The 26137-nt window shown below is 40.6% G+C and overlaps 1 protein-coding gene across 4 annotated transcripts in view; it reads right to left on the bottom strand.

Moving 5' to 3' along the window:
* Positions 1-26137, bottom strand: part of SULF1 (sulfatase 1) — a 134924-nt gene that overhangs the window by 21805 nt on the left and 86982 nt on the right. For all 4 annotated transcript variants that reach the window (XM_072999011.2, XM_020812507.3, XM_078393807.1 and 1 more), the window contains exons 9-14: positions 25800-25856; positions 23583-23712; positions 8168-8384; positions 5023-5284; positions 3746-3842; positions 88-182 (exon numbers count right to left, since the gene is read on the bottom strand). In XM_072999011.2, the coding sequence (XP_072855112.2) occupies positions 88-182; positions 3746-3842; positions 5023-5284; positions 8168-8384; positions 23583-23712; positions 25800-25856 (858 nt within the window). The remainder of the gene's footprint in view (positions 1-87; positions 183-3745; positions 3843-5022; positions 5285-8167; positions 8385-23582; positions 23713-25799; positions 25857-26137) is intronic.

Raw genomic sequence — 26137 nt, 5'->3', positions numbered from 1 at the left:
CTGTAAATTGGGAAGAATTCCTCATGTCCCCATGAATGTTGGTTTTCCAGTTGGTATTGGACAGATGTGAAAAATAATTTCACATACCTCTTTTTGTTACAGTCACAGTCATCAGGTTTTCGTCTTTTTAGATGCCCTCTCACCTCTCTTAAATTTTTAATTTTATCTTGAAGAGCTTCAATCTGCAAAGCAAAAATAATATACTGCATTTAATGGTTTTATCAGTATAACAGAACTGATAGCAGAACTGATAACAGAACTTAATATACTGATTAATATTAATATACTGGCCGAAGTTCTCTTGTGTAGCTATGAGAATGGCATACCTTTCAATGGTAAATTGCCTGAAGTTAAGAAAGCACTGCAGATATGTTATCAGTTGCATGCTCAGTCACGCATCTCAGTATGCAACACTATATATGTCCACAGTGATTTCTTAAGGCAATTTGTCTTCAAAAGTGATTGCAATTGTGTTACACCAGCAACTGGGGGAAAGGATTTACAGTGGTGCCTCGCTTAACAATTACCTCATTAAACGACGAATCCGCTTGACAATGAGGTTTTTGTGATCACTTTTGTAATCGCAAAATGATGTTTTAATGGGCAAAATTCGCTTCCTGATTATCGGTTCCCAGCTTCGGGAACCGCTTCTTCGCATTACGACAATCAAAACAGCTGATCGTTGGGTTTCAAAATGGCCGCCCGCTATGTAAAATGGCTCCCCGCTGTGCTTTAGGACAGATTTTTCACTGCACAGGCATCAGAAAATGGCCGCCCTATGGAGGATCTTCGCTGGACGCTGAGGTATTTAGCCCATTGGAATGCATTGAGCAGTTTTCAATGCATTTCAATGGGCTTTTTTATTTCGCTTGACGAGGATTTTGATCTACAGCGATTTCGCTGGAACGGATTATCCTCGTCAAGCGAGGCACTACTGTACACAATTTCTTAAACCACCTCAGAAGAGCCATTAAGAAGCTCCATCATCGTTTCATTCTGGACGGCTGGTCTCATTTAGCCCAGGCTATCAATACAGGTAACAACAAAAAAATTCTGAGAGGGGTTTCGGATTCTTCTGTCTCCAATAAGAATTCACAGGGCCTTCCCTATATACTAGCTGGGACATGGGAATAGCACTTTTTGGCCATTTTTTATGATAGCTGCAAGTCCACAGTGCCAACCGATCTGCTCCTACCCAGAGATTTTCTGGAATGTTCCTCTGTCACAACTAACAAAATTAAAAAGCTCATACGACACCTTAGAACTGGAAAGGCACCAGATCCTGATGCCCTTCTGCTGGAACGGCTAAAGGCTGACCCTGATTGGTGGGCGCCTGCTTTCGCTGCTCTATTTACATTTGTTAATCGATCTGGTATCATGCCCAAAGCATAAATACAGGCCATAGTGATTCTTATCCATAAGAAGGGTGATAAGAAATCCTCTGCAAATTATAGACCCATAAGCCTTCTTGCCCTCAGTGGAAAGTTGTACGCCAGCTACTTATTCCAAAAATTAGAAGACTGGCTTCTAGACCAAGAGATCCTGGGCCCTGAACAAGCAGGTTTCAAGGAAAGTCTACACTACACCATTGTTTGATCCTATCACATCTGATCTCCAAATATGCTTCGCAGTGCAACACTTGGTCTGTTTGCAGCTTTCTTAGACCTAAAAGGGGCCATTGATTCTGTAGACAGAGATATCTAATGGCTAAAGCTCTTTAGGCTGGGCATTGGTAGGAGGTTCCTCTTTATGATTCAAAAACTCCATGGGAGCTCTACCAGTCACATAAAAATGTTGACGCAGAGGTACTTTCTAATCAGATTTTCTCAGACAGAGGAGTGAAGCAAGGCTGTGTTCTGGCACCAACTTTGTTTAACTTATTTATTAATGATCTTGCCCCATTCCTACATAGTATCAATGGCCACAGCCTCAAACTAGGCCCCATACAGATTCCAATTCTATTATATGCGGATGACATGGTTCCCCTGCCCCGCACAAAGGTCAGCCTAAAGCGGCTAGTTAGTGGGTGCCATGACTACTTGACATGCAACAAGCTCCAACTAAATTTTGAAAAAATCTAAAAATATAATTTTGGCAAAACATGGAAACCTTTTTCTTGGTCTTTCAATGGCAACTCTATCCAGCAGGTCAGAGAGTTTAAGTATTTGGGTGTCTTTTTTCATTATAGACACACCTGGTCAACTCACTGGCAGACAACAGTTAAGTCAGCAAAGCTCTCAGTGCAGGCTGTCTTACTCTTTCATTGTACTTAGGGCCACTCGTACATCCCCGCTGTGCTGCAGATTTTTAATTCCAAATCAGCAGCACAGCTTCTTTATGGTGTCCCCATCTGGATGTCTGCATTCCACAGCTCTGTGGAAAGGGTCCAATCAACTTTCCTGTATAAAATCTTTGGCTTGTCCCACTGTGTCTCCTATGCAACCCTATGCCTTGAAGGCAGCCAACACAGGATTGAGACCCTGGCTGGGCTCAGATTCTTTAAATACTGGGTCAGAATCTGTTCCCTCTCAACCTAGGAAATCCTATTCCAAGTGCTGCTTTCTGATAGCATATTTCCAAAAGATTTGACCCTATTCCTCAAGAAAATCAAGACCCTGGTGTTGTCACCAGATCTGGGTTCAATACCCCTATCCCAGGTATTCTGTGCAATCCAAAACAGAGTTCTGGATATTGAGGGACAAACCTTGCAAAGTGCTGCACAAAGGATCTGTTCCCCGCTATATTTTCAGTTGCCCCTCTCCCATGGCAGAAGACCAAATTACCTCTATCTTTTAGAGCATCCCCAAGACCGATGGGCTTTCACCCTTGCTAGGTGTAATACTGTACCTTCTAACTTAGCACAGGGTAGATATATGGGTTTACCCACAGAACTGAGAGTCTGCCCTTATGGTCAGGGAGTGGTTGAATCCTTGCAGCATATGTTGTTTTACTGTATCTTGTATAAAGATATTCACTTGTCTTATCTGAGCACTTTCCTTCCATTCTGGATAGGATGACCCGAGAAATATTCAACACCTTCTAGGTGGCACTGTTAAGGAACTTACCCTGATAACAGCTGGATACATCTACTCCATCATGCAGAGGCAATGCATCGTACTGTCGCAGAATGCCGGGCCCTAACGGTGTTATCTGGATGTTCCCTGCCACATGTTAGCTGCTGAATGTTTTATCTGCATCTTAGCATGCTTTAATTTTATACAGTATGCCAATAAAGGTTTCTGTCACTTTGCAATTTCTTAAATATTAATTAATAATTAATGGAATATTACTGATGCCCATGCTATTATTAAATTACCACCCTTTCAAAGCTTTTTGTGCTTTACAATACATTCTGTACTCTGCAACTGTGATCACATGTCAAGATAATCACTTCAATAATAGTAAACTGACACCAAGAAATACTGATTTGTTCAAGGTCACACACAATGGTTAGTGTTCTGAGCCTCAGACTCCTGGATGTTTCACTCTCCTCTCTTCTTCCATAGTGGCCACGGAAAGCTCAGAAATTCTATGCCATGAATGGGTGGCAATGGAGAAAGAGCATAAATCAATTAAGATTTATCCATGTAATCTAAACATAGACAGTTTAAAAATGGGTAAGCAGAAATTTGATCCTAGATCTTTCTTGTCCTCTTGCAACTCCTGACTCATCCATACATTTTCATAGATTATAGTGTCACAAGTTGCCAATACAGATCCTTAATTAAGGGAAAGGTCTTCTAACCTCTTTGTCAATGTAGGCTTTGTGGTCTTTCCAGGCTTTGGATGACTGGTATAATTCCCGCTCACAGTGAATGGAATCATTTGGAAGAATAAAACATCTGTAAGAGGGTGAAATAATTATATGTTGGAAACATCCTGGTCAATTACAGCCCAAGTGCTACACATCTGCCTAACAATGATTTTTTTTTTTAAAAAATAACATAAACCACTACAGTCCCATCATCCCACAACAGCTTGTTTGGGGAAAGTAATTTAAAATCTTTTCTAGAGGGGAAGCATAGCCAAAAGATTTATATAAGACACTATAGTTGAAAATTGTCAAGAGATTCAGTGGGAGTTCAGAAAGGCTCAACAGCATAGGAATACAGGCATTCCAAGAGTAGAAGGTCCTTGCTTTCAAATATTCATTCACCCAGTCACTGTTTGACTATGTGAAGCCCTCCTAACATTCCTTAAAGTGCATCACCTTTACTTCCTGTACACCCATTCCTAATTCATTACAACTTTTCACAGTTTTGCTTCTGTCATCTGTCCACTTGTATATTCCAATATATTTCTGTATGTCCGTACAGGTATTTTGCTTCTAGCCCAGTCACTTACTAGAATATCCCCTTAAGCAATTCCATCCATTGCTGTTCCTCTTTACTAAAACTCCATCCTAAAATCCTGCATTCGTTCTTCTTGAGTCCTGCTGACACATTACACTTGAATAGAATAGGGTACAGGGCCAGGGCCATTGCCTCTCTTCAGTGTCCTAGTCTTTGTTCTCACTCTCTGTTCACAATGTTCTTGCATTGAGCAGGAAAATCTCAAGAGAGATCTAAGAAGGTTGAATGAGCAGATGAGAAACCTACATGATCAGAAAAACTGCTGTATTAGAGTACTCACTCACATACAAGCAGAACCCCTTTCAGAAGGGCAGGAGCAGGAAAGGAAAGTCTGCACATGCTAAATGTCTGCACTGAGTTTTTGACCTCATTCAGACCCCGGCTTTAAAGACATATAACACCCCTGACTGCATCACCAACTGAAAAAAAATGTTTTAGTACAAATAAGTCACATAGTGGTTAGTGTTTTGAATGTATTTGCTCCAAACACATTCCCTCGTTTCTTGTAACATTCATTTCTTCTCTCCCCCATCTCTTTTGTTTTCCTTGACAGTTCTTCTTAAAGTTGGATGCCGAGCTGCACGGGACAGCAGCCTATCTCTGTGCTATATTGGGCAATGATGGTGCAATTAAAAAGCTCAATAAATATCTAGAGGCAAAGCCTTCTTACTTATGCGTCACTGGGACAGAGTCTGACTGCCCAGCTGTGCGGGTTCCATCAGCTAGCATGGCTTTACCACCACCATCTCCATCTTCTGAATGCTGGGGCTGCTCCTCATCTTCACCGTAGTTTCCATGTCGCTTAACAATGTTCCTGGGTTGAAGGATGTGGAGTTCCTCTTCCTCCTCCAGATTGATGTCATATATTTTTCCTTCAAACTCCACAGACAGGGAACGGGTCTGCCGGGTGTGAACGAAGCGTGGTTTGTATTCTACATTATTAAAAGAAACACAAATGCATTATGAGGTAAACACCAAACAATGCACTGTATCAAAAGACTAGGAAAATGGAACGAAGATTAATGTGAGGGGAGGTGGCAGGAAATTCACTCCTTATCTCAGTTGGTACAAACACACATGATCATATCTCATGGATCATTAAGGATACAAATTTTCTCATCCTTGAGAAAAAACACAGAGAATTCTATGAAAAGAAAGCACATTTTCTTTTTTGGGTCATCAACCATGTTTGCAAAAAATTAAAAAAAATAAAATTAAAAAAACTGAGGGGGGCAGTATTGTAAGAAAACCTTGCATTTTGTACATGATCTTCTACACAAATTACATAGTTCTCTACACACAGTGCTTCTATGTATTTTTCACAAAGAGCGCTGAAGTACCCAAAAAAGAAGGAAAGAAAGAAAGAAAGAAAGAAAGAAAGAAAGAAAGAAAGAAAGAAAGAAAGAAAGAAAGAAAGAAAGAAAGAAAGAAAGAAAGAAAGAAAGAAAGAAAGAAGCACAAATATTCTTGTAAACTGACCCGATGGGGATGAAACTTTTTTTAAAAAAATCATTTTCACCTGCAAGAACGAAATAAGCAAAGATTTATATCACTTCTGATCATTTTATTTATTTAGGAGAAAGCTTTAAAGATTAATAATATATATTTTATGTATCTGGCTTTTCAGAGCACAAGCACGCTATTCAGTGGCTTCTAAAATGTTCTCAGGTACTTAAAAACTTGCCCAATTGGAGAGGACTGTGCTCTGGCCCGCTCTGAACAGGTAGTGGAATGACGAGGCAAAATCCACCAAATAAAAAATAATAGAGGCACATTGAAAAAGTGACCCCCTTCCCATGATCTGAAATTGTAGTCTGTTTTATGATCACATTCTACTCCCCATCTCAGTGCTAAAATATGGGCTATGTTTAATTCAGAACATGGAACAACAACACCCCTTTTGCTTTCGTTAATTTAGAGATATCCTGGAGGGGATCCTTGCTGAAAATGGAGTATATGGGGGAGAGGAGGCTTCTCTCTTTCCTTTTCCATGTGACTGGAGTAACACCTTGGTAGCTAAACCACTTAGGAAGAATGTTCTCCTTAGTTCCATTTATTTAACAAAAGTTTTAAAGACAGAGATGGCGCCACATGCTACATATTAGCTTGGCCACATGTAGTTTGATCTCCAATCTCTGGAAAATGAATTTTCAAGGGAAAAGTAGTTACCTATGGGGTAGGTGTGGTACCTGTTATAAATAGGCTGCTTTATATCTTTGTCAGTGGCACAGTATTAAACCAAAACTGTGCATTTTAAAGACAAGTTTATGGTCCAATTACCTTAAGTAAGAGCCAGTCCTGTGATGTTCTGCTAAATAATGAAGACTTAATTTTATCATTCCGTCCTGCTTCCTAGGATTTCCCCATCAAGTGTGGGTATGTTAGAAAACACTCTTCACTTGGTTAGAAATCACATACTTGCCAAGTGGTTCCAGAAATAGCCCATACAGTAAATTGGTGCTGGTAAACTGTAGTCTGTTCTCACTTGGTCAGTCTTTCTCTCTTGTACAGTATGCACATTGCACTCAGTTTGATAACTGGGTCACCTTAACAGTCCATTGGAGGGCACTGCATAAGCATGCTATGAAGACTAGCTAAACACCAATTGCACGTTCACAAAAATGCAGCTGCCTAAAAGTGCAACAGGGCCAAAAAGTTTTCCTGTATATAATCAGAGAACTTAAAAATGTATTTAGTAGGGGGTGGAGAGGGTGCCCAATAATTTGGATGAAGATATTGTTACACCCCTCGTTGATCTAAACTATAAGCTAGTTCTACAGGTTTTATATGTATCAGGAAATGGTCTGTGCAAAAACTAGTAGGTATAAACACAACTATTCACCCTATCAGAATTTTCTTAAGCCAAATGAAGCCATTAAATACAAAAGTCCAGATGGGAAATAGTTATTTAGTAGGAAGAGTACATGTATTAGCTAACAGCGTATCACTTACTAGATCAATTACTCGTTGCTTTTAAAAAGCAATCAAAGCAGGTTTCTGTCTTCTATGTCTCCTTCATATACAAGTGCTCGAATCATATGTTAGCCTGACTGAGCTAGAAGTTATTCTTTAGGACATAAAGAACTTCATGGCCCTTTGCAGAGAGAGTTGCTGACTTTCAGGCAACCACACAGTTCAGGTTTTGTTCAAAGCACCATTCTTTTGTGCAAAAACACTTCCACATTATTTTTTGTAAAAAATGCGCAGAAACTCTAGTAATCTCACACAATGGGAAAACAATGTTTAAAAATTTTCATTCTCACCTGTGAAAATAAAATAAGCAAAGCTTGTGTCCCTATTCCTCAGCAGGGGATTACCTCCCTAGTCCACTGCTAACTGCTTTGGTCATGAAGACAAAAGTCTAGAAATGTTGTTAACAAGCCTGATGTGGAAGCTGGACAAGAGCCTTCAGCTAGAAAAGAGTTCTGAGATGCTTCTCCTACGCTAGAGAAGAAAGCTTCTCTCTGATTCTTCTCTTGGATTGCAACCTCACTTCCATCACTGCCATCTCCCTAGCATGCTTGCCAATATTTCCTGAGCTCCTGCTGGCTTGCTTTCACTCCTACAGTACATTGCATTTAGAACACACTGGCTCAAGCCTTTATCATTCTGCTGGCACCAAAAGAGGTCTGTGAGCCGTAAGTACAGTTCAATTCATTTGCTAGATCAAATGATCACACAGTAATTAGCATAATGCAATTTTTAAAATATTCTCTACAAGGATTGTGTAGAACTGTGTAGAAATTCAGTGGCTAATCTTCTAGCAGATTAAAGTCTCTGACCTTTCTGATAGCCTCCAATCTACCACCACCTACTTTGTACACTGGGGTTTCTCATAAAGCCTCTTTGATTTTTTCTTTGGGTCCGACTGCTCTGATAATCAGCCTCTCTGCAGTCACACTCATGTTCTTTGCTGCCATATCCCTGGGACTGTAAGCTTCGTGCTCTCTTTCGGATAGTGAGAATGTCACTGGGGCCTTTACATTTGTGAATACGAAGTTTGCCAGATGCGTCTTCAATGCACTGCCATTTCTGCAAGGAGAAAAAGACAAACAGGCTGCTCAAATGAATCTTCCAGTCTATCTAGCCAACCTTCCCCAACTTGTGGTCCTTCCAAAGTTCTGAACTACAATTCTCATCAGCATTTGCAACATGACCAATGGTGAAGTTTAATGGGCATTATTGCCTATGACTAAACTGAAGGTCCCTGTGTTAGGAAGAATAATCTACTCCACACTGTTCTCTGCAGATGTCATTTGTTGCATGCCAAGTCACAGGACTCAGTATGCAACAGATAATCTCTACAGAGATATCTTATTTTATGGTAACTTGCTTCCAAAAGTTATATGCAACTGGGATTTCAGCCAATGTTTATCAGATTGTTTTGATGACAGCTGGAAAACATACCTGCTTAGGAGACCAGCCTCAGACTTTTAGAAGCTCTACTGAAACCAACAGAAGTTGTTTTCAGGCAACCTCTTTCTGCCATTATAACCTGAAGGTACATGGTGCAACAACTTTGCTGACGCTAATAAGCAAGTCTAGGTTTTATCAGTAATGAAATATCTTGTGCACACCATATGTATCCCTCCCTGGGTCCTACTGAAGAGGTGCAGGATATATATGTAATTCATAAAATGAATATGTTCAGGTATGCAAGTGTAACCGACATGGCTATTTAGCTACTTAGTGATATATTGATCCGTCCCTCCTTACATACATTAGTAACTTTACCAACTTCTGATTTTTCTAGAGAGGAGGGGGAAAGGACTGAAGATTTGCTTTCTTCCTCAGATCCAACTAGACATTCAACGTTCACATTCCATTTTTTATTTCACTCCTTCGAACATAAAGTGATGTTAACAATGTGCCTCAACAATTCCCTTTAGTGCGCAGCCTCATGTCTGGGCTCCCCTTGCCTCTACACCAGGAGTCTCAAACATGCGGCCCAGGAGCCACCTGCGGCCCGCCGGATGACAGTTTGTGGCCCCTGCCTTGCTTGCCTCCCTGAAGCGCCCACGTGTCCTCTACTGTTAAAGAGTAAAAAAAAAAGCCTCACCTCACTCGCCGGCTCTCCCCCAAGACAGCACCCCTTGCACCCTCCATCCGGAACTGCAGCCGGCAGACAGGTGGGCTGGCTGGCAGGCTGCAGTTCTGGATGGAGGGCGCAAGAGGCGCTGTCTTGGGGGAGAGTCGGTGAGCGAGGTGTGCTGCTGGCCCTTTTTCCCAAGCGCCCAAGCCGCCGCTGAGCGATGCCTGAGAGCGGAGCTCACTCCCGGCCCGTCCTCGAAGAGTGCCTCCAACAGCGCCACCAACAGCAGTTGCTGCCACCGCCTCTTCCAAGGAAGCGGCTCTCCGGCTCTCTTTCTCTCTTGGCACCCCCAGCATCAGCCTGGCCAGCGGCTGCCTCAGTGCCTGGCGGTGCTTCCTCCTCCTCCTTCTCTTCATCCTGCTTCAGCTGCCTCGGCTCTGGGGGCTGCCTGGGCTCGCCTCACAAAGTTTGCTCCTCTGTTGTGGTGGGGGTAGCTGCTGCTGCTGAGTGCGCCTTTTTTGAGGGGGGCCCTCGGAGGAAGGTTGCTGGACCTCCGTGTGTGTATGTGTGTCCATGCGTGCGCGCACCTGTGGGGTGCCTACCCCATTCTGCAGGTACCAAAGGGGGCTTTTCTCCTTTGGCAAGGCAATTCTGTGAGTTTTTTTTAAATTATGTTGTGCCCTCCCCCCCCTCCGGCTAGGCAGTCACCGGCACTCCCTCCCTTCTCTGCTTCTTTGTCCTGCTGCTGCTGGTGGCAGTGAAGAAGGAGCAAGAGGGGGTCGTGGCCGGCAACGAGGGCTCGCGCATCCCTCTTCCTCCTCCTCAGAGCCCCAGCCCAGCTAAGGAAACTCCTGGGCGGCTTCCTCGGGCTCTTCCTCTGCTTGGCGGAAAATTTTATGCGGCCGAGCCTCACCCAGACTCTGCCTCCAGCGGTTCCCAGGTAAATTGAGTTTGAGACCCCTGCTCTACACAGATACTTTCAGTGGAATAACATTAAGTGCATATAAGTCAGCTTATAGTGCATTCTGCTCGATATCTCGTTGGTTTAGGTATCTGGCTGCAGAACCGGAGGTGGGGAGTTTGATTCCTGACTGTGCTTCCTGTGAGTAGAGCGTACCTGTGGAGTCATGGGCAAACTTCTCCCCAAGAAAGGAATGGTAACCCACTGCTGAGTATTCTCTTCCCGGAAAACCCTGAAAAGGGTTGCAATAAGTCAGAATTGACTTGATGGCACATGGTTCTTATTATCTACACTTGCTCTTGCTCCAAAAGCAACAGTTGTCCAATGAACACACACACACACACACACACACACACACACACACACACACACAGAGAGAGAGAGAGAGAGAGAGAGAGAGAGAGAGAGAGAGAGAGAGAGAGAGAGACAGTATGTAATTGAGATTTCAAAAATAAATAATATTGTGGGCTCCAATCACTTGGCTTCCATAATACTGCCACTCATCAAGATACCTCCAGAAAATCCCTCACTCCCATTAGTTGTTCCTTTTAGCCCAAAAATGGTCAAAATGGAGGCCAGATGTTGCTGGCCTACAAATCCCATCAGCCCAACAGCATCAAGTAGACCATGAACTAAGCAACACTACTCTCCTTGGCACTGACTATGCCAGCTAAGGGAGTTGCATTACCTGGAGGACCACCCCACTTTAGTCAATCATTTAACCTCTAATTAATCATTAAGGAAGCATGTAGACCCCATGGAGCCTGAGGGGGAATACTCTAGCCCCCTCCTCTCTGCCATCATATTGAATGTACAAATGCCCAAAGAGGGAGAGGCAGCTCTATTTAGGGAGCCTCTCACGATTTCCTCATGATCTCCAAACTTTTGGAGTCAAGAGTTCTAGCTCACCAGAAGAGGCTACCTGGGTCCAGCTGTCTTTGATTCTTCAAACAATTGTGTTTACATGTTCAACGTGATGAAAGAGGGGTGGGGACAGTATGCTCCCCTCAATGTGTGTGGGCACCACACATTTCCTTAACAACTGAATAGGGCTTAATTGAACTGCCTGGGCAAGCTGAGTGAAAGAAATACCTGACTGAGAACTTTTCAAAAGCAGGCTGTGGAGGTCTTTTTACTTCTACAGCTACCTAATATAATTAACTTAAAACATAGCCTTGAACTCCCTAAGGTAGAAAAATGATTTTTTAAAATCGGAACAAACCCCTCAACATTTACATAGGGAAGGTATTGTATTTCTTTAACCTGAAGATGCTATTGTATTTCTCTTGTGTAATCAGAAGGGGGCAGCAGAGCTCTGGCACAACTCAGGCCCCTGTAATACTCTCTTCTATTCAATACAGTGTGGCTCTGATTGAGGTGTACCTGACAACCATGGGTGGAAAAACATTTATACGAGAGGCAAACTATCACAATAGCTCTTCACACACCAGTTCCTTATCTGTCCCTGATAACAGAATAGGCAAAACCAATCAGCATCCAAATAAAACCTGTATCTGGAAGACAGACACATCTGAAGATGCTATAGGGCAGCGATGGCAAACCTATGGCACGTGTGCCAGAGATGGCATGCAGAGCCCTAAGTCGCTAGATTGCTACTCCCACCCCCTCGCAGCCAAACCTGAGGAGGTGGCTGCAGCCGCGGTGCTGGCACTTTGACAGGCGGCGGGTCAGGATCCAGAGCAGCCGGCACTGGCAGCAGATCCAGAGTGGGGTCTTGAGGCACCTCGCTGCCATCTGCTGGGTTGTTTTTGTTTGCTTGTTTGTTTCAGTTTGGCCACGTGAGCCCAAAAAGGTTTGCCACTACTGCTATTTTTGTAATTCAAATACCCAATTCATTTCATCCTATTATTTATTTATTTATTTTATATCCCGCCTATCTAGTCGATTAAGACCACTCTAGGCGGCTTACAACAATAATATAACAATGTGAATAAAACAGTTTTAAATAAGGGGAAAACTTTGGACAAATGGGACAGACACTAGAAAAGGTGAGAAAGGGAAAGTCAGGAATTGGCTGAGGGGAAGGCCTGCTGAAACATCAGTGTTTTTAGTACATGAACGTCATTTACAGAGGTTTAATGGAAACAGAGATGTAGAAGTTTCTGTTCAGACAGTCTCTTACAGGAATCGGAGATAGTTTTAATAGACATTTATGCCCTCTATTTTCTTTAAACACCTGAAGAAGGGCTTTAAAAATATCTGAAAATTTGTCAGGAATTTTAATAATAAGCATCACTCTATAGCATAGCGAGACATGGATGTAGAGCACTTGTTACACCCTTCACCTGCTTGTAGGTATATACGTGGTATTGTTTACAGAGAAGTGGCGAATTGGCCTCTTCATCCTTCAGAACAGTAACCCCCAATTTACCACAGAACATCACACCTAGTGCAAATGCTGTGTACCACATGCTTTTCGCCTGCTGTGAAACTAAAACAGCCCAATGGTGGCCAGGTTATGATAGTAATGAGACTGCCTCCAATGAATGTGACAAGAGGGAAGTCAGGTGTTGTCCATGTACACATCTGTAGCAGAACTTGGAAAAGTTACTTATGTGGACTATAATTCCCAGAATCCTCCAAATTCTAGTAGCTGTAGTCCATAAACAAACGTTTTCAAGACTGAGTATATGTAGGGAAAGCTCATTCTCATGAACATTCACTAAATCCTCATGAATAGTCATTGCCTGCTCTTGGGAAAGAAGGAACAGATAATTCTGACAGCAGGCAGGCATAGGCCACAGAACCCCTTTGTTTTTTCAACACAGAATTGGGGGACTCTCTCTCTCTCTCTCTCTCTCTCTCTCTCACACACACACACACACACACACACACACATACAGAGAGAGAGGGGGGGAGGGAGAGAGAGAGAGAGGGAGACAGACACACACACACAGAGAGAGAGATTTGCTACCCACAATGATGGATACTTGCACAATCCATCTTGTTTCTCCTGGAATAACCCCACAAATGCAAGAATAGGCTATACTGTTACAGACCACTAAAAATTGTCATGCAATACACAAGGCTTTTGTAGGCTGGATGATTTTTTTAATAGTCTAAAAGGCTCTCCTTTATTTCAACTACATATATATGCTCTCCGACTCACTTCCCACTGGAGACTGAGTATGCTCTCTCTCATCTCCTTGCAAGTTTATCATATATTGATTATGAATCGCAGCACACCAATAGCTCAGTCTAGCCTACTACATGTTGAGATGAGCTGAAGAGTACAGCACAGGCAAATCAGAATGTCACAGCTCAATATAGATTTGACAAACTATTAGCAATCAGATTAAAGGGCAAACACTTTGCTTTCTGAAAGAGTACAGCACTGAATACAGTCCTGGAAGAATCTGCAAAGGATAGATGGCTAAGGGAATTACAATTCTTTTCTGTTATCAGAAAACATGTTGATTGTATGCAAGTGTGTGACTCCTTCTAAAATTCCATAAAAGGATACCTATGAAAAATTTATCATTACACAAATAATTATTTTATCTAGAAGAACAAAGTATTTTACAAATATATTTAAAAGTGTAGTTATAATTAAATACACACGATACATCAAATAAAAATTACAAGTAGACATAATGTGTACTTGCAAAAAACAAAATAAATTAAAATAGCATTTGCGGTATGTGTCTGTGAACTATCAGCACTGCAGCACAAGTAAAGAGAAGTTTCATCTTTTCCCTGTCCTGCTGTGATACTCCACCTGGTATTTGTTTTACAAGGAAATCTGTCATTGGCACCATTTCCCATTTCCTTCCAATGCAAATTCCACAATAAAGGAGCAGAGAATTAGACTGCCCTTTAATAATTTCACACTCAGGATCATGGACAAATCTGACAACTGGAATGGCAAGACAGATAAATTGGTTTCAGAAGACTTCAGCCTCCTACCATTGGTTATGTAGCTACTGTGGAAAAAAGGAATCACAAAGGGAGATAGCAAAAACTGGCTACATAAATTAGTTCCAATGCATCTCTAAGAGTCTCAACAGATATCAAGGCTTCTTAGCTCACTATATATATTAATAACTCTGATTACTATCATAATATATAGAGATTAAACAGTTGCCTCATTTGATAGACTCTGACCTTTGTCCCGGAAACATTTCTAAGCACTCCTATGGAAGCTAAGTCCACCTCAACGGCAGATATTGTCTTGGCCAGGGCCAACTTAAACAAACTAATTAACAGCCCCATAGTCTCACTCCTGCATAAACAAACCATTGCTGCTTTGTCCATTATCTGTATCCTCACATGTATATATGTATAAATTTTTAGATCATGTATTTGCATTAAAGTATCTGATGAAGTAGAACTTTGATCCATGAAAGTTTACAATGAAATAAAATTTTCAGTCTTTAAAGTGCTACAATATTTTCTCCCCTCCCCCTTGTTTTTCCTCTCTTATTTCCTTTTATTTTCCCCAAATACTGATTCTTCTTGATGGCAATGTGTTTCTTTTTATGTAATGACTCCAGGCACTCAAATGGAGAGGCTGGCTGGAAAGGCAGACCTTTGGAAACAGTCTTTATGTTGGGTTTGAATGGCCTTTGGCCAGGATGGCCACACAACAAACAAACAAACAAACAAACAAACAAACAAACACACACACACACACACACACACACACACACACACACACACACACACACACAAATTTGGTTTCAGCCTCAATATATCCTTAGTGTTGAACAGCAAGTCTAATGAAGAATTGGCCTTCCTATGTTCCCTATATGGCATTTACAGGTTTCACAGATGGCCAAGACCAATTTTGCATAATTTCATCTTTGTCTGATTTTGACGGCTTTCTTTGTTTTATTATCTTCCCCACCAACCTCAAGCTTTAAATGTCTCTTCTAAGCGTTTGCTATTGGTAGTAAAAACTTCAAGCTAAATAAAGTAGGCAGCATTTTTACCCCATTCTTTTGTCTTTGGCACCACCTGACACCAGAATCTGTTCCCAGCCAAAACTCTGCTGAACGCAAATTCAGACCTTGGATTAAAAGAGGTTCCCCTCCGTCTTGTGATACATTCAGCTTCTTGACCTTTGCTTTCCTTCCTCTAGAGCCACAAATTTATCTGACTTCCTGCAGCTTTCTTCTCCTCTTACACGCCCTTTGTATTCAGGAGGGTGAACAGCTAGGAATGTCAGCTGCTCCCAAATTCTGCTGCTGTTATAGTGGAAGGTCCAATAAGGGTGCAATCAGATGACAATGAAGATGCACACCTGATTGCACCAGAAAGGGTCAATTCAATGGGAGTGATCTCATTTAAAGCAACCCTCCAACTGCTGGACAATCACTGTAACCTGGCCTCCAAAATTAGGAACCCTGCAGCTGGACCAAAGCACATGTTTCCATGTCTCATGTAATCCCCAGGAAAGAGAGGCCAAGGGAGCACTCCACAGACAGTCCAGATTGTGATATATTTCTCCTGCAATCACATTCTCAGACTACAACCCATTCCACATAACAAATAAAAGCCTACAAGGGGACTTTTTAGAGTACGGTGGCTATTTACCAACCAATAAGAAGAGAACATTATTACTCTGAAAAATAATATTTGCATAATATCTGCACATGCTCACTTATATGTACTGTTCCAAGTTTAAAGAGAATAGTTCTTTTCACTTTAATTAGAAATGCAATACTCCCCGCCCTAGTGAGGAGGAATGACAAGGTAAGATGTTCTAACTAAGTTCTGTCCATGACCTTGAGCATTTCAGCTAGACTTGAAGTGGCTGTGAAGTGAATTTTATGGCCACTGTTTATCAGAGCAAGAGAGAAAGCAGGTCTTGACCAACATTCTTGTTTTCATCCTTCTGCTACTTTTCTATCTGAAATTATCCCCTCACATTTTGCCACATGAAAGAAGTCTGTGCAGTCTTCTGTTCTGAAACACACCATCCTGGAAACTCTTGTCAAAAGCCCCAAGAGGCAGATTATGATACCCTCCACTTACTGGTCTTTTTAATTTTTTTTGTAGGAGTGTTAAAACAGCTTTACATTCAACATCATTAAAATGCAATAAATGTCCCACTTAAGTATTTAAAATGAACACTGTTTGCTTAATATGCTATGACAGCTTGAGACAGCCTCAAAAGCCTTTCATGTAATGAGGAAATTAATTACACTGGCTACAAAAGATGTCTCAACGGTAGGTACAGCTTGGAGGTTGTGGAAAGCCCAGCAGCTGACAATTTAAGCTTGAAATATGTTGGAAAGGTGAACTGCCCATGACATAAGAAGTGAAATCCAGAGGGAAAGACTCACTCAATGCATTCCAGCAAGATTTAAGTTGGTTCAGCTTTTGTCTGCAGTGTGCTCGGACAACAAGAAAGAAATATTGGAGAAGAGCTCCTGCAGGAAACACCCAAATCATGAAGATCTTCAGGATAACCCTGACCACCCCTTCTTTTTAAGGCTCAAACTAGATGATGCATTTAATTTTTTTTAAAGAACAGGTGCTTTCTCAGGTGGTAAAACTCTCTGTTTGCAGTATGTAATTTTCCTCAGCCATATAGCTTTTTTATACTCGGTTACTGCATATCGTTTGCAATTTTGATTATGGAGTCAGTTATCTGAGAGGAAATCCTGTTGTGGGAAGGAATTAATCAGAGGAAATGCATATTCTCCATAACTTCTAGTTCAGCTTTCTGTCTTGGTATTCCAAATATGGACCTGGCTTCCTTAGAATGGGTCCATCAAAACCTTACATTAAATGCAAGTTTGAAACTAGTTTCCAAGGTGTAAGTTTTCATTCTTCTGCTACATAGTAGAAGATTGTCTATCAGAAGAAACTTCTTCTCAGTGATGGGAAATGTGTGACCTTCCAAACTCCAGTCCCCAACCATTGGCTATGCTGGCCAAGGCTGATGAGAGCTACAATCCAATTACAGCCTATTTTATGCCATGTCTGTGTGGTGGACAGAAACAGCTGCCCTTTCTTCCTTATTCCACTGCACATTTTGCATTGCCTCCAGAAAGCCTATGTTATTCCATATTTCCCTTTCTTTAAAAAAATTTCCTGCCTCAAAATCTAACTTTTCCTTAACCTTTTCTTAACTAAAGCTGTGTAGATGCCACCAAAATGATATATCAAATTCTGCTATTTTTCGAAGAGTTAGTTGTGTCAGTCTGCACTAGCATATCAGGCAAAACAAACATTAAAATTAAAGAAGACAAAACATTGTGGTAGTTAAAGACTAACTGCTATATTTTAATGTGATTTTTCATGGACAAGTATACTTCTTCAGACATAAGATGGGGTCTTGATGGCAAATATTTATACATTGATACATGGCCCCAAACAAAGTCTGCTTTTAGGCACCAGTTGTTGATAGCGTGCTATTTCACACTTGGGAATAACCTTTAAGACCCCTGTTGATATTCAATTCAGTTTCTCAGCTGTCTCTCTGTGGATTCTTGTCCTGAAATGTTTCTTCTCCAGAACGGCAACTTTCAGATTTTATACAAAGTGTCCAGGTAAACTTATTGTGCTGTTTACTCTCGCCTACAGGATCCAGTGTCCTCTGTGGCTTCCTTATGCCAAACTTTAATCTGTCAGTTCACGGGGCAGAGAATCATCCTCTTGTGGAATATCAAATACTATGCATAATTTTGGTACAATCATTTTGCTGCCTGAGGCTGAGGACAATACTTCAATCCTCACTTCATTTGCAGCAGCAAACTCAACGTGCAGTTGAATTTAACTTCAACAGTGGCAAAGTGACAATGTCTCACATCACCCCCGAGAAGAGCAGGCTAGTTTAGGTGGCATATGACAGCCTATATGGCATGGACAACTCTGTCTTCCTGCATAAGGTTATGGCCATGGAAATCAGGAGGAATGTCCACATGGCTCCCACTGATGATTCCCAGCATCTGCTGTCTAAGGGCCTGATAGCATGAGGCAAATGTTCCCCAGTCCTAAGGATACTTTCCATACTTATGATGTACTGAATCATGGTAATGTGGTATATGTACCTGGATGAATGTTCCCATTTGTTTTAACTTTAACAATAGCTTTTTCTTCCTATTTGGAAAGTCATGGCCAGGTACACCATGGAACTAATTTATTTTCTGTCTTATCTCCTGGGGCAGTGCAGCCCTTGACAATATATATATTTAAATTAAAAGATACAGTGGTGCCCTGCACGACGATGATAATTCGTTCCCCTGCAATCGCTGTACAGCGAAATCGTTATCATGCGAAAACAGTTTCCCCATTGGAATGCATTGAAAACCGGTTAATGCATTCCAATGGGGAAAATACCTCGTCGTCCATTGAAGAGCCTCCATAGGGCAGCCATTTTGCGAGCGCCGATCAGCTGTTTTTAACTGCTGTCTTCTGAAGCATGGGTCCAGAAAACAGTGGGAAGCCATTTTGCAAAGCCGACAATCAACTGTAAAGATCGTCGTCTTGCGAATAAATGGTCCGCGAAGCACAGACCAAATTGTCGTGAAGCGGAATTCCCCCATTGAAATGCCTGTTTTGTGGTTTTGTCATTTAGCGGGGTCGTTGTCATGCAGGGCACCACTGTATAAATCCCCTAATCCATGCCTCCCTTCCTCTGCTGGCAAAGGCCGGGTGCACCTACCACTGCCCCTGCACTGAGCCCCACAGGGGCCTTCATCCTGACTGCTCTCCCTTCTCCATTTTCCCCACCGGGATTAACATTCACACATGCAATACTGGTAAGGAATGTTCTGATACATCATTGGAACAAAATAACACAACTTTCTTGACAAGGGGGAAATTAACAGCATTTACAACACTGGCCAGAAAATTGATGCAATAACAGTTCTGCATTGTATGACTGGAAATTTATACAATGTTCTAAGGGGTATAACTAGAGAACATTTGATCAGGCCCTAAGGAAGTCATCTCATCTGTCTATTGGTAAAGAGTCAGCTCTGGGTACGAAACAAATACATGCGTAAATTATCAATGCAATGTGAAGTCAGAATGTTGGCTGTGGGAAACAGGGTCCTTAAAAAGATTTTTTTTCAAAGCTGTAGAAAAACTGTTTGAGAGATTCAGTGTGGTTTATCCTTAGTGGCTTTTTAGCGATGGTATCTACAGTCAAACACCTTACCACATGGAGCTATGCCAGCGTGGTTATGTTCTAAAATGCCACTTAGGAGGCATGGGCAAATCACACTTTAGTTCATTCTCAGAATCAGGAAAGAAGGGAAAAGCTAAAGATTTTTCAGTGAGTGGTTGCATTTCTTTACTGGAAAATGAAAATATAAAGACTAGTTTTAGCACAAAAATGTTGATGTTGCTTTATTTGGTGACAAGCAATGATAAAGCAAGTCACTGACTTTAAAAAGAGAGTGAGTCAGTTTATTCAAAGTATCTGGGCTTCAGTGGTGCTGGAGGAGGCTCTTGAGAATCCCCTGGACTGCAAGGAGAACAAACCTATCAGTTCTAAAGGAAATCAACCCTGAGTGCTCACTGGAAGGACAGATCCTGAAGCTGAGGCTCCAGTACTTTGGCCATCTAATGAGAAGAAAAGACTCCCTGGAAAAGACCCTGATGTTGGGAAAGTGTGATGGCAAGAGGAGAAGGGGACGACCGAGGATGAGATGGCTGGACAGTGTCTGCGAAGCAACCAACATGAACCTGACACAACTCCGGGAGGCAGTAGAAGACAGGAGGGCCTGGCGTGCTCTGGTCCATGGGGTCACGAAGAGTCGGACACGACTAAACGACTAAACACACGGGCTTCAGTAAGAGATAACTTGCCAAAGAATAACAGCCCCCCCACCCCAGTATGTTCTTCTATCAGAAAGCTATTGTTTCCACTGAATATTCTTAAATATCACTAATCCACAACTTGGAAGTGGTATTCTTTTGGATAACACCCACAACCCCCCAGCCAGTATGGCCTCTGTGATTTTTAAGAGCTGTAATAATAATAATAATAATAATAATAATAATAATAATAATAATAATAATAATAATAATAATAATAATAATAATAATAATAATAATAATAATAATAATATTCCCAAGTTTTGCCATGTCCTGCCAAACTCAGGACAAGCACCTAACTGGCAGGGTTCAGAGAAGTTCACCTTTAGCCAATTAAATCACATTAGAAGTAACTTGAGTGCACAAGCATATAATAACATAGCACAAAATAACTGAAAGAGCATGGAAGTTAGAAGGATGTACCCATTTGTTTTCTCATGAAGGTTAGTATTTCATATGGACAAGGAGAAATGTCTTTATAGAAATGGTTGTTGTGGGTTTTTCAGGCTCTTTGGCCGTGTTCTGAAGGTTGAAGGAGTTACTTTATAGAAACTCCAAGTGTGAATTGATATTGTGAATATGTGGATGCATTTTGTTTTAAATTCACAAAATGTGGATATCCTTGCTGGCGTACTGTTGTACTGTTCGTTTAATACATCATCAGTATACATATAATCTATTTATGAGATTTTCTGGAAACCTACAAAGGATATTCAGGTTTCAGATTTGAGGGAAAACTTTGTTCATTTAATTTTTAAATAAATCATTCTTACATGGTAAAACAGGAGTTTCTAGTGGTCTGTCTGCTTCAGCAACTCATTTCATTCATGATACATCTTATGTAGGACTCCGTCCAGTTCTAACATAGCAATAGAGAAATCTGTGTGCCCATGAAAATAACTCTACTGTGTGCAGGAATCAAAACACTCCAGGAATCTCTGATGCTGCCAGGGCATCTGGACCAAACAGACAGTGCCTAAACTGTAAATATTGCCAGAACGCAGTTGGAGAGAACTTAAATTCTGATTTTAGGATCATCAAAAGTTTTGAAGCAGGCATCCTCATCAGTAAGTCTTATTGAGATATTAATTCCAAGATCTAACATGTGTCACAGGATTAATTTACCTCCTATTTGAAATCACAGTCACTGTACACTGTGAGAACTTCATGTGAATGGGGGTCAAAGACTTACAGATAATACCAAATTCTTCCATATCTTCTTGTGGCCATAACTGTAGGGCTATCAACGTGACGCTTATATAGATGGTTAAAATTGAAGGTTATGCATCCCTCCAAGACAGTGGTTCCCAACCTTGGGTAACTCAGGACTGCAATTCTTGGACTGCAATTCCCAGAAACCTTCACCACCAGTCCAAAAAGACATGTGGGTTAGCCAATGTTGCGAGCCACTGCTCAAAGACATAGATTCCTTCTTGTATACTATCAAACTCTCAAAACTGGGGAAGGAACAAAACACTTTTATGATGTATTATTGTTGTTAGAAGAAGCCACATGTTAATACATCAAGATTGATGGTCTTACTGAACAGCTTTGGAAAACTTTCAGGGTTTTTGTTGACCGAAGGTAATGACCATGTCAGTGACACAAATTCCTATTGGAGGAGAGGCTGAACTGGCCTTTCCCATGGACCCTGACACGCTTGAAATGCCTAGGGCTTCCAATCCTCCCAAATACCAGCTATATAGTAACTCAAACCCTTACTACACTACTAAAAATGTTGCTGGAAACTTAGAACAAAGGACATCATTAACATTTCATTTATGGGAGGAAATAAACTGTTGTAAATGAATGTGTTCCTTATATTATATGTGTCCCCAGGAATTTCTTTGCCAAACAGGCACATTGTTTTGTTCATTTGTATTGATAGCTAGTCAAAGGTTACACACTGCTTATAATAAAATACAGTTACTAATTTAAAAAGATGATTTGCTCTCCCTAATTTTAAAATTTATGACAAAGCTTTCATGGTGGTCAAAACACAATACTGGATTGAAGAGAAACTGGGAATAAAATATCCCTGATGGGATGAATTGGAAAGATAGAATACCGTTCATTACTTTGATTCATGCCTACCCTTCTGCCACCTATCCACCCCCCAAGATTAACCACATTATACTGTATACATAAAAAAAAACCCCAATGTTAAATTTGCATAGAATATGGGTCAAAAAGGTAAAATAAAAAAATTATGGAGCAGAGAAATACCAGTTTTTCAAACCGCAGCTGGTCGGAGTTTTGGGGAAGGAAGGAAAGAGATAAAAACTGCCTCTTAGAAGCTGTCTGGTTTATTAAATTAAAATAATATTTATGAGCTAATAGTAATTCAATTTTATTAGAATTTCTTTTATTTCAAATTATTTTCAGGTTGCTTTAAAGGGTGAAATCTTGTCAAGGCAGCATACAGAATAAAAAGAACAATATGATATAAAAAATCTATATGGAGTATAAATGCCAGGAATTGCAACAGAAATGATCTTAACTATAAAGCCCTTTACAGGCTACCTGAAATACCTTCTCTCCCTGTACAGAGTGCTCAAGTGTATTAAGATCCTCAAGGGAATGTCTTCTCTCAGTTGTACCACTTTCACAAGTGTGTTTGGTTAGGACTCAAAAGAGGGCTTTGATACCCTAAAGTTCATGAATCTCAGAGTAACTTTTAACACAAGATGAGCAGTACAAATATGAACTGGTCATGAATATAAAACTTGTTTTAGGAAACAGAAAATGTATTCACAAAAGCAGCATAACATTTTCCTAGCATTATTCAAAGTTAATGCTGGCATCCAGGATGGATTTAGAAAATCACTTTCTTCTCCTTAATAAGGTTTGCAGCATTTTTATACATTCATAATTTCTGAGCAGAACATTATTATTATTATTATTATTATTATTATTATTATTATTATTATTATTATTATTATTATTATTATTATTATTATTATTATTATTATTATTATTATTATTATTATTATTATTATTATTATTATTATTATTATTATTATTATTATTATTACCCCACCTATCTAGTCATTTCGACCACTCTAGGCGGCTAACTTGAGAAAGTTACCTTTTTAAAAAACTGTAGTGCACAGTAAGTAATGTACATTCCAGTTATCTGCTTGAAGATTTTTGCAAGTTCCACAGAAAAAAGAGAATAATGTTTCCAAGCTCTCTTTTCATGATGTAAACATTAAGCAGCAATGCCTCTAGGATGTGCTTTTTTATGACTATCTGTTGCACTAATATGTATTACAACGATAGCTCCCAGTCACTTTACAGTACCTTAGGCTGAACTCTGATGAAGCAATTGTCGGTGTTCCATACCATTTAACTGTGTCTGAATTATTCCGAAAGTACAGTGTGTCATCACATTGATACAGAGTCAAATTCAGCATAGGTACAGCAAAATATTGCTGCTTACCTGGCCGGGCTGCTCACAAGCTGTTTGATATCTTGCTTGCTGACACAACTCCTTTACTCTCTCATATTTTGGCAGGTGGTTGGACTGCTGGGTATTTTTGATCGGTTCTTCTTTCTTACGTAGAAATTTACTTTCAAAAGGAAAAAGATGGGCAGCCCTTGAGTGTTTTTAAACAGCATGTGCAAATACAAAGAAAACAGCTCCTATAATAGTAGAAACAACTTACGGAGAGAAATTCTCACTTCCCCAACACATGTGTTATTTGTCAGTTACTAAACAAATAAGCAGGCTATACATCTTCAGCTGGGGGATCTGGGAAAAGATTTCAGAAAAAATGTTCATAGAAGGCCTTCTGGCTTTACCTGCCTCAGCCAGAAGCACCACCTTCTAAGAAGACCTATAATTCATGGGATGACAGTGTTTAGCTCACCGGTTGTGTACAACCACCATTCTGGCCCTGGAATGGCATGCCACTGGAGCATGGTCTGCCATGTTTATGTCATTTGGCTGCCCCTGTAACTGTTTTAAACCACAGAAGATCTTTTTTAGAAACTGGAAGTGACCGATCCAATACTACTTTTGCTAGGTGTGTATATCTTCTTTGACCTAAAAATAAGTGCAGAATTATGCAGAAATAGGAATTTGTGGGTCTCAGAGGCTTTTAGGGACAGAAACTATCATTTTTTTGACCAATGTTGGGGGGTGAGGAGTCTTTCCAAGGTCCATAGGAGGGCAAAAAATGTTACTCTGGTGCCCTGAAGTTCCCATCCTTAATTTAAGGTGAAAGAAATCTCACTGGGAGTTTCACAGAAGTCCTTTTCAGATATTATGCACACAGAACAGCTATGAAAGAAGGCAGTATTATAAACCCCCTCCCATTAAAACACCTGAACATAAATCTCACACAATTTCCTTTTTGTGCACAGGGTCTATTATTATAGGGAGAGGCTACACATGAAGACTTTTAGTCCCTCCCACCCCTGCTCACAGTATCCTAGCATGGTTGCAGTCTAGGAAGAGGAGCGCATGGGCTGGGGAATGGCCTACTGTCCCACTTCCATACATAAGATAGGGCAGATTTTTTATAGCTTCTCTTTAAGCACATCTTCTGATTCTTATTCTCTCTGAATACAATTATCCCTCAGATTGTATACTTCTTTATATTTTTTCACTTTACAAATTAGCATATCAGGCAAAATCCAAAGAAACAAAACAAAACAACAAAAACATGTGGCATCTTAAAGACTATTATATTAAAACATATATAGTTTTTAAGGTGCCATATGTTTTTTGTCTTTTGTTTTGTTTTGTTTCTTAGGATTTTTTCTGAAATGTTTGCACAGAAGTACACAGCTACCTCTTCTGAAACTACAACAAATTAGTATGTATACAAGAGGAAATTGCAACAAAAATGCATACGCTAGGGGAAACTGCCTACCAAATGCACTGATTATCGAGAATTGTGTACATTCCTTAACGTGAATTTTTGAGCAATGTTTTTAAAAAAAGTCTGACAATGCAAAAATTGAGTTTTTGATTCAATGTATGTAGAAATGATCTAAACTGGAAACTGGAAGCCACTGGCAATGGTGCGGCTAAAAAATATTGTAAATAAATAAATAAATAAATATTGTAAATAAATAAATAGATTAATTGCTTTATCTCTAGTGAATATGCATAATAATGTCTACTCAGGAGGAGCTCTGTTCCCACATAAGTATTTAGAGCAACTCATTGGCACTGTGGGGAAATGTTCTCTGGATGCACTCAAAGGCACACCTGTTTTTAACTACAGATGCTTTGGGGTTGCAAATAAATGCCAACTCCAAGCTGGGTCAGAGGCTACTACTAGACCACAGATCCTAAAGCCTCCTGAAATCAGCCACCCAACAGCCAACACACAGGTATACATTCCTAGCAGCTGGCATCGGTGGGGCTTAATTCTGGGTAGGCATGTACTAGATTGCATTGTAAGTGAGAAGACAAATTGCAGACAAGCAATCTAGAAAAGTAAAACAGCAGGATCTAAAAAATCACTGCAACAATGAGCTTCATACACGGTGAGGTTAATGGCAACAAACAAGCTGGCAAAGCTATAAGAAAGAAGCTTGTTCTGTGAGTTTGCAAACACATTTATTGGCTTTGCTGTCCACTGAAAAAAAAATGCAGTTGCCCACCAGGCAATGTTCCCAGAACTCTCTCAGCTCCGATAATTACCCTCTTTCCACCAAGAATGTATCACGCCAAACTTTGGTTTTCTTGTTTGTTCGAAACCTGAAATCAAAATAATAATATTTGTGTTTGGCATCTATGACCATGTTTGTCTAGGCAATTAAAGGTGAACAGCATAGATTTCCTCCAAACCAACCATCTGTTCCTGTGTTTCCCACAGTTTTATAAATGTGTGTTTTAAAAGAGTCTTTGAGGGGGAAAAAGAGGGAGGGAGAGAGAGAGAGAGGGAGGGAGAGATACCAGATGCGCTCCTTTTGCCCTTGTTCATTTTTGTCTGGCTTATTGATTTACTTGGGCATTTGCCACCAAACAGCTATGAAAGA

Source organism: Pogona vitticeps, chromosome 4, assembly GCF_051106095.1.
Source record: "Pogona vitticeps strain Pit_001003342236 chromosome 4, PviZW2.1, whole genome shotgun sequence".
Classification (NCBI taxonomy): Eukaryota; Metazoa; Chordata; class Lepidosauria; order Squamata; family Agamidae; genus Pogona; species Pogona vitticeps.
Note: the sequence above shows the minus strand (reverse complement) of the source record. Positions and strands in the feature narration are given on the sequence as shown.